Below are 15,048 nucleotides of genomic sequence, written 5' to 3'. Positions count from 1 at the left end.
CTTATTCAATTGCATATGATAATAACACAAACAACAACATATACATACAATTGAAAATAAATGCTCCAAAAATTTAAATAATTCAGGAGCAGGCCTGAGGATTTCGGAAATTCATGGAAACCGTTTTTCGGTTCCGTCGGATTACCCAATGGGAAACCACGGTAACTAATGTTGGGTTCCGTAAACGTTCATCATGGGAACCCATTTTTCTATTTTGACTGATATTCATAATCAAGAATTCTGAAACTCAAAAGTATCATGTTTTAAGGGTAAATGTTTGAAAACTATGCATGAACAATGAACATTACATCAGCAGCTGTGTACTCCAGGTTTATTCCAAAAAATAAATGGATCAAAAACTGGTGTACTCATGTGGCATCATCAGAGTATTTTTTCCAATCTCACACTGCAAAGATTAATTTACTGGTAATCATTAATACAGGTAAGTATTGATGTGGCTTGACATCCTCTTCCCAAGACGATGCATGTGTAATCTACTATCAATTTGACGAAGGAATTGAACACACGTCATCATTAGTTCAACCAACAGTTAACAGTAGCATTACAACACCTTGTGACGAATGTTTTATTCATAAAGTTACCATGCTACAACCAGTAAATTATAGAATAACCAATACTGTTTCATAATATTTTTCATAGCAATTAGCCTATAGATCAGTGGTCTTCAATTAGAAATATTAGCTGTCGGTCCACTTTTTTTTTTTTTAATAAGACCAAGGTCCGGTCCCATGCACGGCGGTCATGGGGAGCAGGGCTATATGCCCATTTAGTATGGTCAAGCCAAGCTTATACAAATCAACACTCCTCACAACCAACCAATAATGGGGTGCATGAAAATAACAATTATTCACTTTGCCAGTACACAGCAAATAATGAGAGGTATTGTGTTGAGGCACAGGAACTCTTTTATTTTAAGTTGTGCCTGCTTAATAATAGAAATAGCCCTTTTAGGGAAATAAGACATTTTTACTTTAACTTTGTTAAACAGTAGTTGTCTTTTCCCCCTTAATTTAACAAATACAAAACAAAATACTCATTTGACCAAAATAAATATTAAACATGCAAACAAAAATATCCTTTTCCTTTGTACAATTCCCCTTTTCACATCCCCTCTGAAATCACTGAAAAATATATCAGAAGAGGAGTTAAGAACCATTTTAAATACTGACACAAGGGAGCACAGGAATGTGCAGTACTGTTCTTCCACTGAAGGCATACCTGTCAACTTTTCGGAGCGCCAACCTGTATAAACTACTTATTGTAGATCTCCATAATACAATGTCTGGTTAATGTCTAATCATCATTCTACTTAGTGGCATTACTGTGTTCAGAGTTGTATTCCGGAAATGAAAGCATTCGAGTAGACGAGCACCGTTCTGGGCAAAAGCAAACGGAACTACCTGTGGGGGGGGGGGGGGGGGGGGGGGGAACGGAAATTTTCAGAATCCGTATGATTTGTGCGATACGGCCATATACATAAGATTCACCACAAAATCCGTATGAACTATGGCTAAACCGTATGAGTTGACAGGTATGCTAAAGGTGAACGCAATGTCTGAGGCTTGCAAATATTATTTGAGGACGCCATTGTGATGTTCATTTACCATGTTGCGGTGTTCTGCTGTTAAACAGCTGCAAAGATCCCCGGGTAGACGGGAGCAAAACTGCACACAATCGAAACCTCCCGCGATTCGTCTTGTCTAATTGTCTGTGTGCGGCTCTCCTGGGCTGAAGCTGTGAGCACACTGTGGCGTCGCGCATGCGTCTGTTTCCTGACACAATCATCCATTTTGAATGCGTGACGCTTATGTATGGGCACACCTTCAGTTCAGAGGAGCCAATCAGCGCATCGTTATCGCCGACATGCCCTGCTCAGCCGGGGTCTCCAGTTAGTCAAACATTATACATACACAGTCGCGCTGCTGCGGTCCTCTGCAATACATCTGGGAGTGCACGCAAAGAATACAACGGATAATTTTAACAAGCGATCGCGGTAATGCGCAGATTGTAGTCCAAAAATATAAAATATATAACGTAAAAATCACTTTATAATTCGTTATTTTATACAATTTGCCCAGGGTCCGGACAGAGGAGGTCCGGAAAGAGGAGGTCGGCCGTCCGGTCGTGGATCGCGGTCCGCCACTTGAGGAAGGCTGCTATAGATCTAACGACCAACTTGCCTCGTAATCGTGCCTCGCGTCGTATCTCGCTCTCGTGTTCTGTGTGTACATCCCAGGTGAGTTTAGTGATACGCCCTTTGGACGATTCATATGAAAAATCAGACTGGCATTCCCATTTCTTAAATGTCGTAATTAGTAGACCTTTGTGAGTTTTTTTCGCCGCCATCTCAAACTTTCATCCGCGCGATTCCTCAGTTTGCGGACTAAAATAGCAACCCGCATGCGCACATAACGTCATCTGTTGCGCCCTCCCCCAACACTGAAAACAAAACAAAACGAAAGTAAATTAGAAGAAAGACACTCACACACCACACCACAAACACACATACAGGCACAGTGAAATCGCGTTGATCACACAGTCAACTCGTGTGCGGTGACTTTTATGGTTAAACTATTTTTCGGTACCGTGAAAATGACGCCACGGAAACGACACGCTACCGGTAACAATTGTTACCGTGAAATCCTCAGGCTTGCCGTAGTTTTTTTTGTTTGTTTGTTTGTTTTGACTGAGAAATTTCTTTGCGTCCCAAAAACGCACATTATTTGGAACTGTGCGTCCCGTGGGAAAATTATGCGTCTAGGAGGCGGGACGCAGAGGTAACGAGATGGCTGATTCCCCAAACGCAATATTAATCAAGAATTAGACTAGTGGGGGTGCATTGAACATATTATTGACCCTTGATGTGCTAAGCTTAACATTCATACATTCAGTGCGCCTGTTCATCACCTTCTCCTCTGTCTGTGTTGAGGTTTCTCCAGGTGTGCTGTAATTCCATCTATCAGCAAGTTATCGCATCTGGACTGCTCCTCAAGATACTTGCAGTTTATCCGTGATGCTCGGCAGACTGTCACACATTTTGTTTATGTCTGTCTGAGTTGAGCTGCAGGGTGCAGCTTGTTTAGCATTTGATATCATATTTTTTCCGCGTGATGATGTATAGACAGAAGAGTTCTGCTAAAAATCATTCACGTCATTATTCGTTGCCGAGAATGTAATTACTTACGTTATATGGAATGTGATTATCTGACTTAATGGAAGTATCATGAATGTTTTGCAGCCTTGTTCCTAAAGTGAGTTGAAGAGAATGTTCAAATACGTCTATAATTACCATGAAACAAAAACTTTCATCAGAGTGACTCTGCAGAGCTTGGTTTGGGTTGTTGTCATTCATAAACTGTTAACTCGGAGAGCAATAATAACATCTACAAAAGGCAGTCATGTGAGCAAAAGTATTGGAACAGGTGTGTTTTAGTGGCGTGTCTTTGTTATACTTATACTTAGGAATGCACAAAGTATACACTCAGTTTCAGATCTTGGTTTTGACACATATTCCGGCGTATTGACATTCCTGTATTAAAACTTTATATTAGAAGTGAAACCGACATGACAGCCAGAGAGCTATCTGTTGTCATGTTCCCGTTCTTCTTTTAACCAGCAGGTGGCAGACTGGAGCCCATCCTGCTGTGTACACACCTGCAGCCAATTTTGTCATGAGGGAGCCATGTATTTAAGGACCAACAAACTTTTAGCTGGTTGTCGAAGTATTGTTGACCTGGCTACTGCTGTTGCTCAAGTGATCATTTTTCTAGACCTCTCGCTCTCATCACATCTGTTCTGGTTTTTGGAAGTATAGTATTAGTTTCGTTATTTGTTGCTTTGTGTGAATTAGATTCTTGGCATTTCGTTTGGTAGTCTCGGGTTTATTTCTTCCTTGCCTTTTGCAAGCGCTCTACGTTAAAGTATTGTTTTTCTTTGCCTGGTCATTTTTGACCAGCGATTTCTGTTTCTACCGGTACTTTGTCAGTGCATTTTTGTGTGAGTAAATATTTTTGTTACGGAGTTTTGTCTGGCATCTACCATTCTGGGTTCCAAAAACATTTTCGGTTCATTTTGAACGGTGACATATATGGATGGAAAAAAACTCAGCTAGGATGTAAAATCAATCAAAACCGACCTAATCATTGCCCATGGACAACCTTTTGGAATGCCAAGCAAAGAAATAATCCAATGTTGTACAAATTAAAAACTGTTTAACAGGTAGAATAAGAAAAACGGCACCACTGGGTGACAGAAACATTATTGTGGGTCCTGTAAAGAAGGCGCAACATCAGCAACTGCCTCTACATTATCACAAACTCCTGTTTGACTTAATGAAGAAAAGTACAGAAGCTACACTAGAGCCTTTCAACCACTCAGTAGAAGTAGAAAAGAAAGACATGGCTGGAATTTGTAGTATCAGTTCAGAGTTTTCTCCTTACTACTACTACAAATTGTTTACCGGTACCTCTGTGTCATGGTAGACTGGTATCGAAGGAATTCAACACACCAAATTAAATTAATAGATTGCAATCCAGTTTTCTTTTCTTTGCTAGATCAATGCACATGTGGATGTAATATTTAGCGAAACATAACATACCACTGGGGCGGCCCGGTAGTCCAGTGGTTAGCACGTCGGCTTCACAGTGCAGAGGTACCGGGTTCGATTCCAGCTCCGGCCTCCTTATGTGGAGTTTGCATGTTCTCCCCGGGCCTGCGTGGGTTTTCTCCGGGTGCTCCGGTTTCCTCCCACATTCCAAAAACATGCATGTCAGGCTGATTGGACGCTCTAAATTCTCCCTAGGTGTGAGTGTGGGCGTGGATGGTTGTTCGGCAACTGATTCAGGGTGTCCCCCGCCTACTGCCCGGAGATGGCTGGGATAGGCTCCAGCACCCCCCGCGACCCTAGTGAGGATCAAGCGGTTCGGAAAATGGATGGATGGATGGATGAACATACCACTGGTTTTCCATGATACATGTCACAGAGATATTAACAGCATCAATGACATTTCAAGACTATGGAGTTTCATTGTGGTGGGTCGTAAACACAAAGGATATTGACAAGCGGTTACTAAAACGGCATTGATCTCCCTGGCCCAGACTGAGTGCTCCCAGGCACATCACGGACTTCATTTTGATGCCAGCCAGCTTTCCGAGTAAAACACATCAGTAGATATGTGTGGTTAATCCCCATATAAAATGTAAAAAACCCCCCCCAAACAATTCATAACCTTCATTTGTTACCCGCAACCACAAAATCCGTCCAATCTCTCCGACCAGGTTCTGACTGTACCAGTGGTTCTTAACCTGGCTTCGATCGAACCCCAGGGGTACGGTCAGTCGGTCTCAGGGGTTCGACGGAGCCTCGGCCATGGAGGGTAAGACACACTCAACATGTTAATTAGTTATGACACGCCCGCTTGGCCATCACTGGCTGCAGATGATCATATGATATTGTTTGTCCAATCAGTGCTGTGGGAAATTTAGTTCGCTTAGTCGTCAATGTGTGACTGTCATGATAGTACGTCGTACAATTAAAAAAAAAAAGCATACTTGTCTCTTGAAATTTTATTTAATTTTTTTCTGTTTTTAATGAATGTGGTTTTTTTTAATATCTTGAATTTGTCCAGGGCGGCCCGGTAGTCCAGTGGTTAGCACGTCGACTTCACAGTGCAGAGGTACCGGGTTCGATTCCAGCTCCGGCCTCCCTGTGTGGAGTTTGCATGTTCTCCCCGGCCCTGCGTGGGTTTTCTCCGGGTACTCCGGTTTCCTCCCACATTCCAAAAACATGCATGGCAGGCTGATTGAACGCTCTAAATTGTCCCTAGGTGTGAGTGTGAGCGTGGATGGTTGTTCGTCTCTGTGTGCCCTGCGATTGGCTGGCAACCGATTCAGGGTGTCCCCCGCCTACTGCCCGAAGACAGCTGGGATAGGCTCCAGCACCCCCCGCGACCCTAGTGAGGATTAAGCGGTTCGGAAAATGGATGGATGGATGGATGAATTTGTCCAAAAATATATACATTTATTTTTCACTCATATGAAGGGTTCGGTGAATGTGCATATTAACTGGTTGGGTTCGGTACCTCTAAAAAGGTTAAGAACCACTAGACTATTTTGTCCTAACACTGGAATTTGAAATTCTTTGGCAGATCTTGGAATGTTATTATTCAACTTAACCCTTTCAGGGACAGCGGTTACTCCAATGGACAGTTTATCCTGTCATCAGGTTGCAGGGTGCATGAAAGGGTTAAAGTTAAAGGGGAAAGTCTATAATGCACAATGTCAGAAGAATCAATGTCGCTAATGTCTGAAAAGCGTAATTAATTGTGACCAACATTCATGTGCATATCTCTAGTCATGCCCACTTTGACCACTGAAAATATTCGAACAATCGTCCCAATAATTTGGATCTTTAGGACGTCAAATTATTCTCAACCAATCGGCACTCATGATCGAGAAAATGCTTAATGACACTTAATGCTTGGAATTTGCCACCAATTATGACCAGAATTCATGTGTACATCTCTACTTATGCCCACTATAACCTCTGCAATATTTGTGACTTTATGGGCATTGCATGTTTTCACTTGATACCAGTCTTCATCAAAACTTGTGCCAATTTCAACTGCTGCAAATATTAGAATGATCGACCCAATATTTTGGATTTTATGGACATTAATGTGTTCCTCTCCATCAGTGCTCACAGCAGCTTAATGTCACTTAATAAGGAAAACACTTCATGTCCATCTTCTTCTTTTCCTTTCGGCTTTTCCCTTCAGGGGTTGCCACAGCGAATCAGTTTCCTCCATCCAACCCTGTTTTGTGCATCCTCTTCTCTCACACCAGCTACCTTCATGTCCTCTTTCACTACATCCTTAAACCTCTTCTTTGGTCTTCCACTCGGCCTCCTGACTGGCAGTTCGAGACTCAGCATCCTTCTCCCAATATATTCACTCTCTCTCCCCTGGACATGTCCAAACCATCTCAGCATGGCCTCTCTGACTTTCTCTCCAAATCCTCTAACATGAGTTGTCCCTCTGATGTACTCATTCCTGATCCGATCCAACCCGGTCACTCCCAAAGAGAACCTCAACATCTTCATCTCTGCTACCTCCAGCTCTGCCTCCTGTCTTTTCTTCAGTGGCACTGTCTCCAGTCCAAACAGCATGGCTGGTCTCACCACAGTTTTATACCCCTTTTCTTTCATCTTAGCTGAAACTCTTCTATCGCACATCACACTTGACACTTTTCTCCAGCCATTCCAGCCTGCCTGTACACGCTTTCTCATCTCTTTTCCACACTCTCCATTGCTCTGGACAGTTGACCTCAAGTACTTAAAATCATCCACCTTCTTTATCTCTTCTCCCTTTAACCTCATTCTTGTACTTGGGTCTCTCTCATTCACACACACGTTCTCAGTCTTGCTGCAAATGACCTTCATACCTCTCTTTTCCAGGGCAAACCTCCACCTCTCTAGTTCCTCCTCCACCTGTTCCCTGCTCTCACGACAGATGACAATGCCATCTGTATGACAATGTCAAAACACTTAATGTCCATAAAATGCAAAATATTGAGGCGATCATTCTCATAATTTGAGAGGTTGAAGTGGGTATAGGTATAGATGTCCACATCACTTTTGGTGATGATTCATTGCAGTATGAACAGATAGCCATCCTGAAAGAAGATTTGTTGAAAAGATACAAATGCCAAACAAATCAGTCAAATAAATTGAATGTCATGTTTTAAACACTCATAGGGGAAACAAAATAGTCCACTCTATTTATGCCTCTGTTTTTATCATTAGGGGAATTTTTATCATTCAGTTGATAGCCTTGAATAAGTGAAATAAAGAGAACGGAGAGACATCTGAGTAAACAAAACAATTTTCTGCCACCTACTGACCAATGTGACATTAGTTCCATGAAAGTAGGATCATGAGATGCCTACCTTGACAACACATTTATTCTCCTAATTAATTCAGGATGGCAAAACTGCTGCTAAATGTGAGCACTCTTTCCACCTCTATCAGAAAGGCTTGTTTACTGATGTGTGATTAGTTGCCAGGCAATGAAAATTAGCAGGATGAGGAAGCTTTGCTGATGCTTGAAGGTAGGAAAAGCTGTCATGCACAAGTTCACCGAACTGGTGTTTCAAATGCAATGCACATTAAGTAGCCCGATCCCAACAGGAAAGTACACCATTGTGTCGACATACATATACAGTATACAGACATGTGGTAAACTACAATGCATATTTTATGAATTTGAAACTCCATTCACCTTTCGTGCACCCTGTAACCTGATAACATGATAAGCTGTCCACCGGAGTAACCGCTGTCCCTGAAAGGGTTAAATGTTAAATGTCTAAAATATAAGGCATGTTTCAGTATGTTTTAATAATCTCCATGTATCACTGAGTTAAACAACATAATTATATTTAGGTTGGATTGATTTGAAATCAGTGTGCTCCACTCCTTTCTTCTTAATAAGGCCATGGCTGGGGAATCTCTTGCTTTTCCAAATCTGTTGGCATCATTGTTAATGCTCGCTGGTTCTGTTCTGCCATATCACTACCGTCCCTGTTTTCTTCGACTGTAAGATACCAAGATCTTAATAAATGAAAATCTCAACCGGTGTTGGCTTTACATCTCCCTATTTGTCTTTTTTTACATCATGTGTTACAACTGAGGGCTTTGAAAAAAGCAAGACACCCATGACAAAAGAAGGAGTAGAAAATACATAGGTCTGTTTTCAAAGTAAAATAAAGAGAATCTGAAAAATCTTCCAGGGCGTCCATCATCTTTCTTTCAAAGCCTCACATTTAGGTATAGGTTGCAGCTCAACCTGGAGCCTGAACAGGACAATCTGTTCGAACCCCCCCCCCCCCCCCCCCCCCCCCCACACACACAGATGGATAGATTTGTGTGTGGTACCTATTAATTTTATATTTCTGATCTGATCTCACACTTCTTTCGTTGCTCCTCAAAATTCCAACTTTATCAATCAAGAAAGTCCAGCAATTTGTGTTTTTCAAGTCAAAATGCTACCAAAGTAGAAATTAATGTCAAAAGTGCTTGTCCTGGACTTGCCCACACCACACAATTCATCATTGATATTATTATCCACTTCCTGTGCATCCAAAGAGTAGAGCCCCTTCAGAATACCTGCACAGCAACAGCAGGTTATGATGCATAAACATGATGTCTGATGTGAAGGGCAACTGAGTCAGTTGAATTTCAAACTGTCCATATTTAGACATATCTGGGTTACATAGCTGACGCACAGTTTCTGAAGTGCATCAAACAGCATGAATCACAACGAATTAACATGCAAAGTCAGTGTCAGTGTCTGAGCAAAAGGGAATATTTGATGCTGAGTGAACATTTAACTAAGTAAAAACGTCAACAAAATGATTTCACCGAGCAGTGATTAACAGGCAGAGGTTTCCTCTCATATTATTGCGCAGGATGATGCTGCAGCTCTGCAAAGGCTTCGCGAGCCAACCCACCATGAAACGGCTTCCTTGGATGTTGCATTAATGTTCTCATGGAAATCTGAATCTCAGCTGCAATCTGAAAGGGAATCTGTTCGTTCATGTGTAGTCTTTCTGGCGTTTTGCCAAATAGATAAAATAACCTTTATTTTTTATTTATTTATGGGAATACGTCGGTTAGCTTTGTTTTATGATGGATACTTTGCCCATAATGTACAAGATAGTTTTAAAATTGTGTTTTATTTGGTGATTTATAAAACGGCATACAGTACCGTACCACTCATAATGGGGGCAGTATAATCGTATTTTCCAATAGGTTCACACAGTTATTGTTAGTCATTCGAACTTCAAAATACCAAAATATAATTTGTTTAGTTTTTGTCGTCGTTGACGTAATTTCTTCATATTGGAATGCAGAAACTCCGAGTCGATATAAGACATTTTAACGCATCAAACCGGCACAGAAACGGACACTGTATCTAACCAATCAATGATTGGATTACTCCCAAATCCACCAATGGGGTTATCGTAAAGGCGGGCTCGCGATGACCTAACGATTGTTGCTCGGTCTCCAAGAGTCGTTTGCTGTAGTCCCATTGGCGCAGGTGATCCGTCTCGGGATGAGAGAGGAGAGTGGCGGCGAGGGGAAGAGAGGGGAACGCTCTGATGGGGAAGTGTCCAGGGCTAGGTTTGAATAAAAAAGAGGAGAGCAGCCACCTTCAACATCCACTGGAACGCTCGGCCATGAGAGCTTCACCGAAAGGGGCACTTTGAGATATGATGAGGTTTATTTCCGGTCGGGAATAGTACTATGATTTGGTATGTGGCCACTTTGATAGCAAGTGTATTCAGCACCCGAGGAACGGCCGCTCAAGGTGAGTCGAAGCACATTCGATTTTAAGTACCGGCCACTTCTGCCCAAAGTTTAACCCTTGAATTGCTTTTAGGTTAGGACATGGATTTATTTGAAAATTTCTGCAATAATCTTTGTGTTCAAAATGACGTACTTTACAAAGCAAAGTTGGTTCATTGCTGTATCTGTGTTGAGTAGACCCATCCACACTAGCGATTTATTGTAACAGACGCTCTTCAAGCTGTGTGCTGCAAAAATGCTTTTTGCTGACTGCAATACACAAGTGAGCTGCGCTAATGGCTGCATGATGGGGTTGGTGGGGTTGAGGTGGAGCATTTCGCATATTGGGGGCTTTGAGAATTAGCTCTGCAAAGTGGAGGGTGAGCCAGCGGTTGCCGCACGCACCTCGGTTTCCCAGACTGTCAGCGTTCGGGGTAATGCGCTGGAATATGATTGCCTGGTGGGTTGCCCCAAGTCTTACCACTTTTGCCCGGCAGAGAGAGCACTACCTGTGTGAGTGTGGATGTACGAATGTGGGCTTGACGTAATAGACCCCCCCACCACCTCCCGGCCACACTGCCGCTTTTTCTCAAGTTGGGGGTCACGAGAACTTATGTTGTCAAGCTTAATGTTAAAGATAAATAACAAACATGCTGATTCTGTTAGCGGTGTAATGGGATGGTTGAAACACCTTTCAATCAAGCAGTTAACCCTGACCTCTGACCTTGCGTTTCCACTGTGATTGATAAAAAAACCCCAATCTGCTTAAGATGAGCTGTTTAAATGAAAGTCACACAAGTGTGGGTTGTCATTGTCATTCAGAAGCACCAGTCAGAAATATTTATCCAGCACATTTATGGGATGCCAATCAATTTAAAAATCTGGCCAGGGCAGACACCAGCTGTCTCTTTTCAAAGTGCGATCCAGCCAGTCTACACCAGACACAACATTGTTTATTGTGCCACTGCACAATAGACTACCCCCTTGGGGATCAACATCGTAGAAAAATGTAGTGTGAATGAAATCGTAATTTATTTTAAGTTACATTTATTAGTTTCAGCAATGCCAAGATGCTATGAGTCTTAACTGGTTGCCATCCATTTTTAGGTACGTATACATTTTCTTTGGTTGAAAATGCTGTACTTTTTAGCTACATTCTTTACCTCATGTTGGTTTTTACAGCCACTATAAAAGCCATTAGCCACAATATAATAGCCGTTATAAAAGTTAAAAAAAAATCACGAGGGTTCATCGTGTGCTTAACATTCACTCCCAAAGACGTTTTTAAACGTCTTTTCAGACTTGGTCCAGAATTGGCTGGTAATGAATGAGTTAGGAACCTACTTTCAGAAATGATGTTGCCAACTAGTCTAAATCATTTTATCCAAGATTTGGCTCTCACGAAGTAAAAAGATGCAATCAAATAAGTAATACATACATTAAAGAATTCTCTCTCTCTCTCTCAGTATAGTGTATTGGTGATATACTGTAGCTGTTAGCATGTCTAACACACAGTTCGGAAGCTCTAGTTTCGAGTCTTGACTCAGCCTTCATGTATGTATTTTGTACATTTTCTTTGCGCTTCTGTGGGTTTTATTAGAATACTCCGGTTTCCACCAACATCCATTCATCCCTCCATTTTCTAATCCGCTTATCCTCACAAGGGTCGCAGGGCGTGCTGGAGCCTATCCGAGCTGTCTTCGGGCAGGAGGCGGTGTGCTTCCACCAACAATTGGAAACAAAAAAACTTGTTCGGTAAATTGAAGAATTAAAATTGCTTATGGTGTGAATGTGAGAGTGAATGCTTGTTGGACTATATGCAATCTGCCTTTGGCTGGCAACCAGTCCTGGGGGTTGGATTGACTCCTGCTCACTGGTGACCCTTTGAGGACAATTGGTATATAGAAGTCGTACATACACACGCACACACACTTTATTGCATGCATTGTGCATAGCAGTAGCATACAGTAGTATCTTTGCAGCTACTTTCTTCCCTCTCTTTCCCACAATATTTGATGTTCTCCAGAGTGGCAAGTGGATTAAATGAATACATAAATAAATGATTAAATGAATACATAAATAAATGAATTAATAAATGTTTAAATGCAAGAAATACATTTATGCACTCACTGGGTGGCACGGGTGAAAAGTCTCAAGTGACATGTGAAAAGCCTACCGTTGATGGAAGTGGATGACAAATTTAATAGACATACAAAGCAACAGAGCACATACCATTACACAGGGTCCTCGGTTTTCAGTGGTACTCTCTAAGTTACTTTATTTTTGGTATTATCATTCTCCCACAAGTACAAATCAAAGTTTTGGGGGGAAATATATTTTAGAAAAACCAAGGCCAAGATTGGTAGAGCTCAGACTTGCACCCAAAATCACAGTTCCTAATCGTGAGTTCAGAAATAACCTCAGAACGTGCACTGCTTCACTCCAACCGTTTGGGAACTCTGACTCTTGCTCAGTTATTCAAAGTACCACAACAAATGAGTGCCGGAGCCCAGTACATCATTCAGATGGAAACAGTTCAAGCGCGAGCCGCTGATTGGTTTTTAACATAGGCTGAGTTCTGCAATTGATGGGAGAGGAGTGCACACACACACACTATCAGAGTGGTGTTAGGGCGTCCGAGTGACACGTGGTATGTGGTTAGTGTTGGGCATCATTGGCATTTGGACGATTCCAGTTCTTCGATTCGATTCTGGGTTCCTAACAATTATCGATTCTGATTCTTAATGAATAAGTACATAAATAAGGGAGCTAACCAGATTCATTTTTGGACAAATGATAGGAAGTTACAGTTTCCGTTGTTTAATTTCATGAACTTTTTACTGTTTGTGAATTTACTATGATTTACTCAGTCTTTAACCAGTCTATCATTTTTGCACAAGAGCTTTATTTTTCAGAACCTCAGGATAATACAATCCAGTCATTACGTAAAGCATGAAACTGAACACCGAATGATGGAATAACCTACTGTAGTCTTTCTTTTGAAAGGGGGAAAAAAGACAAACACAAAGCTACATTTGATGGGCCAACAATGAAACTGAATCTAATCTAAGCAGCGTATTTATTAACTTTTCTTTTGATAGCGCCGCGATTGGTTGGCAACCGGTTCAGGGTGTCCCTCACCTCCTGCCTGAAGACAGCTGGGATAGGCTCCAACACCCGGATCGGAAAATGAATGAATGAATGAATGTGTACACTAAAAGCTAACTACAGTCATAGTTGGGCATGTGCATTTATGTGTTGATGCGGGAGATCTGCAGGATATGCCCCGGTGCAGGCGCACGGTGGAGAGCAGCGGTCAGTGGGGATGAGCTGCTGTGCACTCGCGTAGGAGATGTGGCGGCGGAGGGGGTTGCGCGCACACATTCTTTATCAGTCCACTCGAATCCCGTTTGTCAATGGCCAACCCCATCTACGGCCTTTACAAAAGGTTTCTGGGGGCATGTTGAGTAGTACACAATAGGTATTTGTGAAGATTTGGTCCTTAATGTTTTTTTTTTGCTTTGCACTGCTTTTATTTTTATATATTAAGTAGTCTGTAAACTGTCATGTTGCGTGATGGTAGAGAACCCAAAAAGCAGGCAGGCCGGAGAAACAAGGTTGAGTGAACAAAATGTATTCACAAAAAACACTTGCATGGTTACACTGGTAAAACTAAATCAAAAACACAAACAAAGTCCCGAAGACCACAAGAAACCAAAGTAACTAACAAACAAAAAAAACTATGATCGAACAAAAATCCATGACAGTAACACAACGATCTGACCTGAAAGGTTGGCGTGGCAGTGCTTTTGAAAGAAAAAAACTAATGACATGATGACCAACAGCCGTGCCGCTGTAGGAGAAGCCCTCTAATGCCACCCGTTGGTCACAAACAGAACAATGATGACAGATTTTTTAAAATTTTCTACTTTTACTTGAGTAAAAAAGCTTTCAGCAATACTTCAAACTCTACTGAAGGCTTGTTAAATTCCAGTATCCCTTCTTCTTAAATAATGAACATGAATACTTTTTGCGCCTCTGCATAAATCTGTCACAGGATACCACATGCTTTCTCGTTTTATTGATTCTTCACCTGGCCTTCTAAGTACGCCCACTTCATTGCAATCACAAGTTTGACCTTTTCAGAAGTCGGATCCTTAATTCCAGAGAGCTCCATTAATAAGCTTTAGCCATTTTTGTCTGACGTGTTGGATTGAGCAAAAAAAAGAAAAAAAGAAATAACCCCTCAACAGACCTGAGTCACTAACATGTCTTACAGTACATTGTGAACCAGTCAGAAAAGATCGTCATGTGGCATGTCTTAGCTGAAGTGGGAGACGGGAGCGCTAACACTAGTGGAGTCCAAGGAATGATAATGCCATGAATACGACAATTTAAGGCAGAGTTGTCAAAAATTGATAAAAGCAGCGTGTTCGACAGGATTTTGCACAGATGATGGGGCAATGACAGCTGTTTACTAGCTTCATGGGTGTATAATGGAAGCGACTGACAATGACCACTCAAATGCTGACTAAGTGAAAGAAGATGTTGGCAGGTACAACACCTGATATTTATCAGATTTGTTTCCATCCTTGATTCCCATCTGAGGACATTTTAAGTTTTTTATCCCTTAGCATTGCCATGATACAGACCGTCATCCTGTGTTGTTTTACTGGCACATTTTT

General features: G+C 41.7%; 1 protein-coding gene across 3 annotated transcripts in view; it reads left to right on the top strand.

Moving 5' to 3' along the window:
• The first annotated feature begins 10,159 nt into the window (after positions 1-10,159).
• Positions 10,160-15,048, top strand: part of igsf9bb (immunoglobulin superfamily, member 9Bb) — a 100,235-nt gene continuing 95,346 nt past the window's right edge. For all 3 annotated transcript variants that reach the window (XR_015103073.1, XR_015103072.1, XM_086131110.1), the window contains exon 1: positions 10,160-10,385. Coding sequence is in view for 1 of the 3 variants with exons in the window: in XM_086131110.1 (XP_085987236.1) it covers positions 10,322-10,385 (64 nt within the window). In the remaining 2 variants the exon portion in view is untranslated. The remainder of the gene's footprint in view (positions 10,386-15,048) is intronic.

This window comes from Hippocampus guttulatus, chromosome 15 (genome assembly GCF_054856545.1).
Source record: "Hippocampus guttulatus isolate MCC_2025c chromosome 15, RoL_Hgut_1.0, whole genome shotgun sequence".
Taxonomy (NCBI): Eukaryota; Metazoa; Chordata; class Actinopteri; order Syngnathiformes; family Syngnathidae; genus Hippocampus; species Hippocampus guttulatus.
Note: the sequence above shows the minus strand (reverse complement) of the source record. Positions and strands in the feature narration are given on the sequence as shown.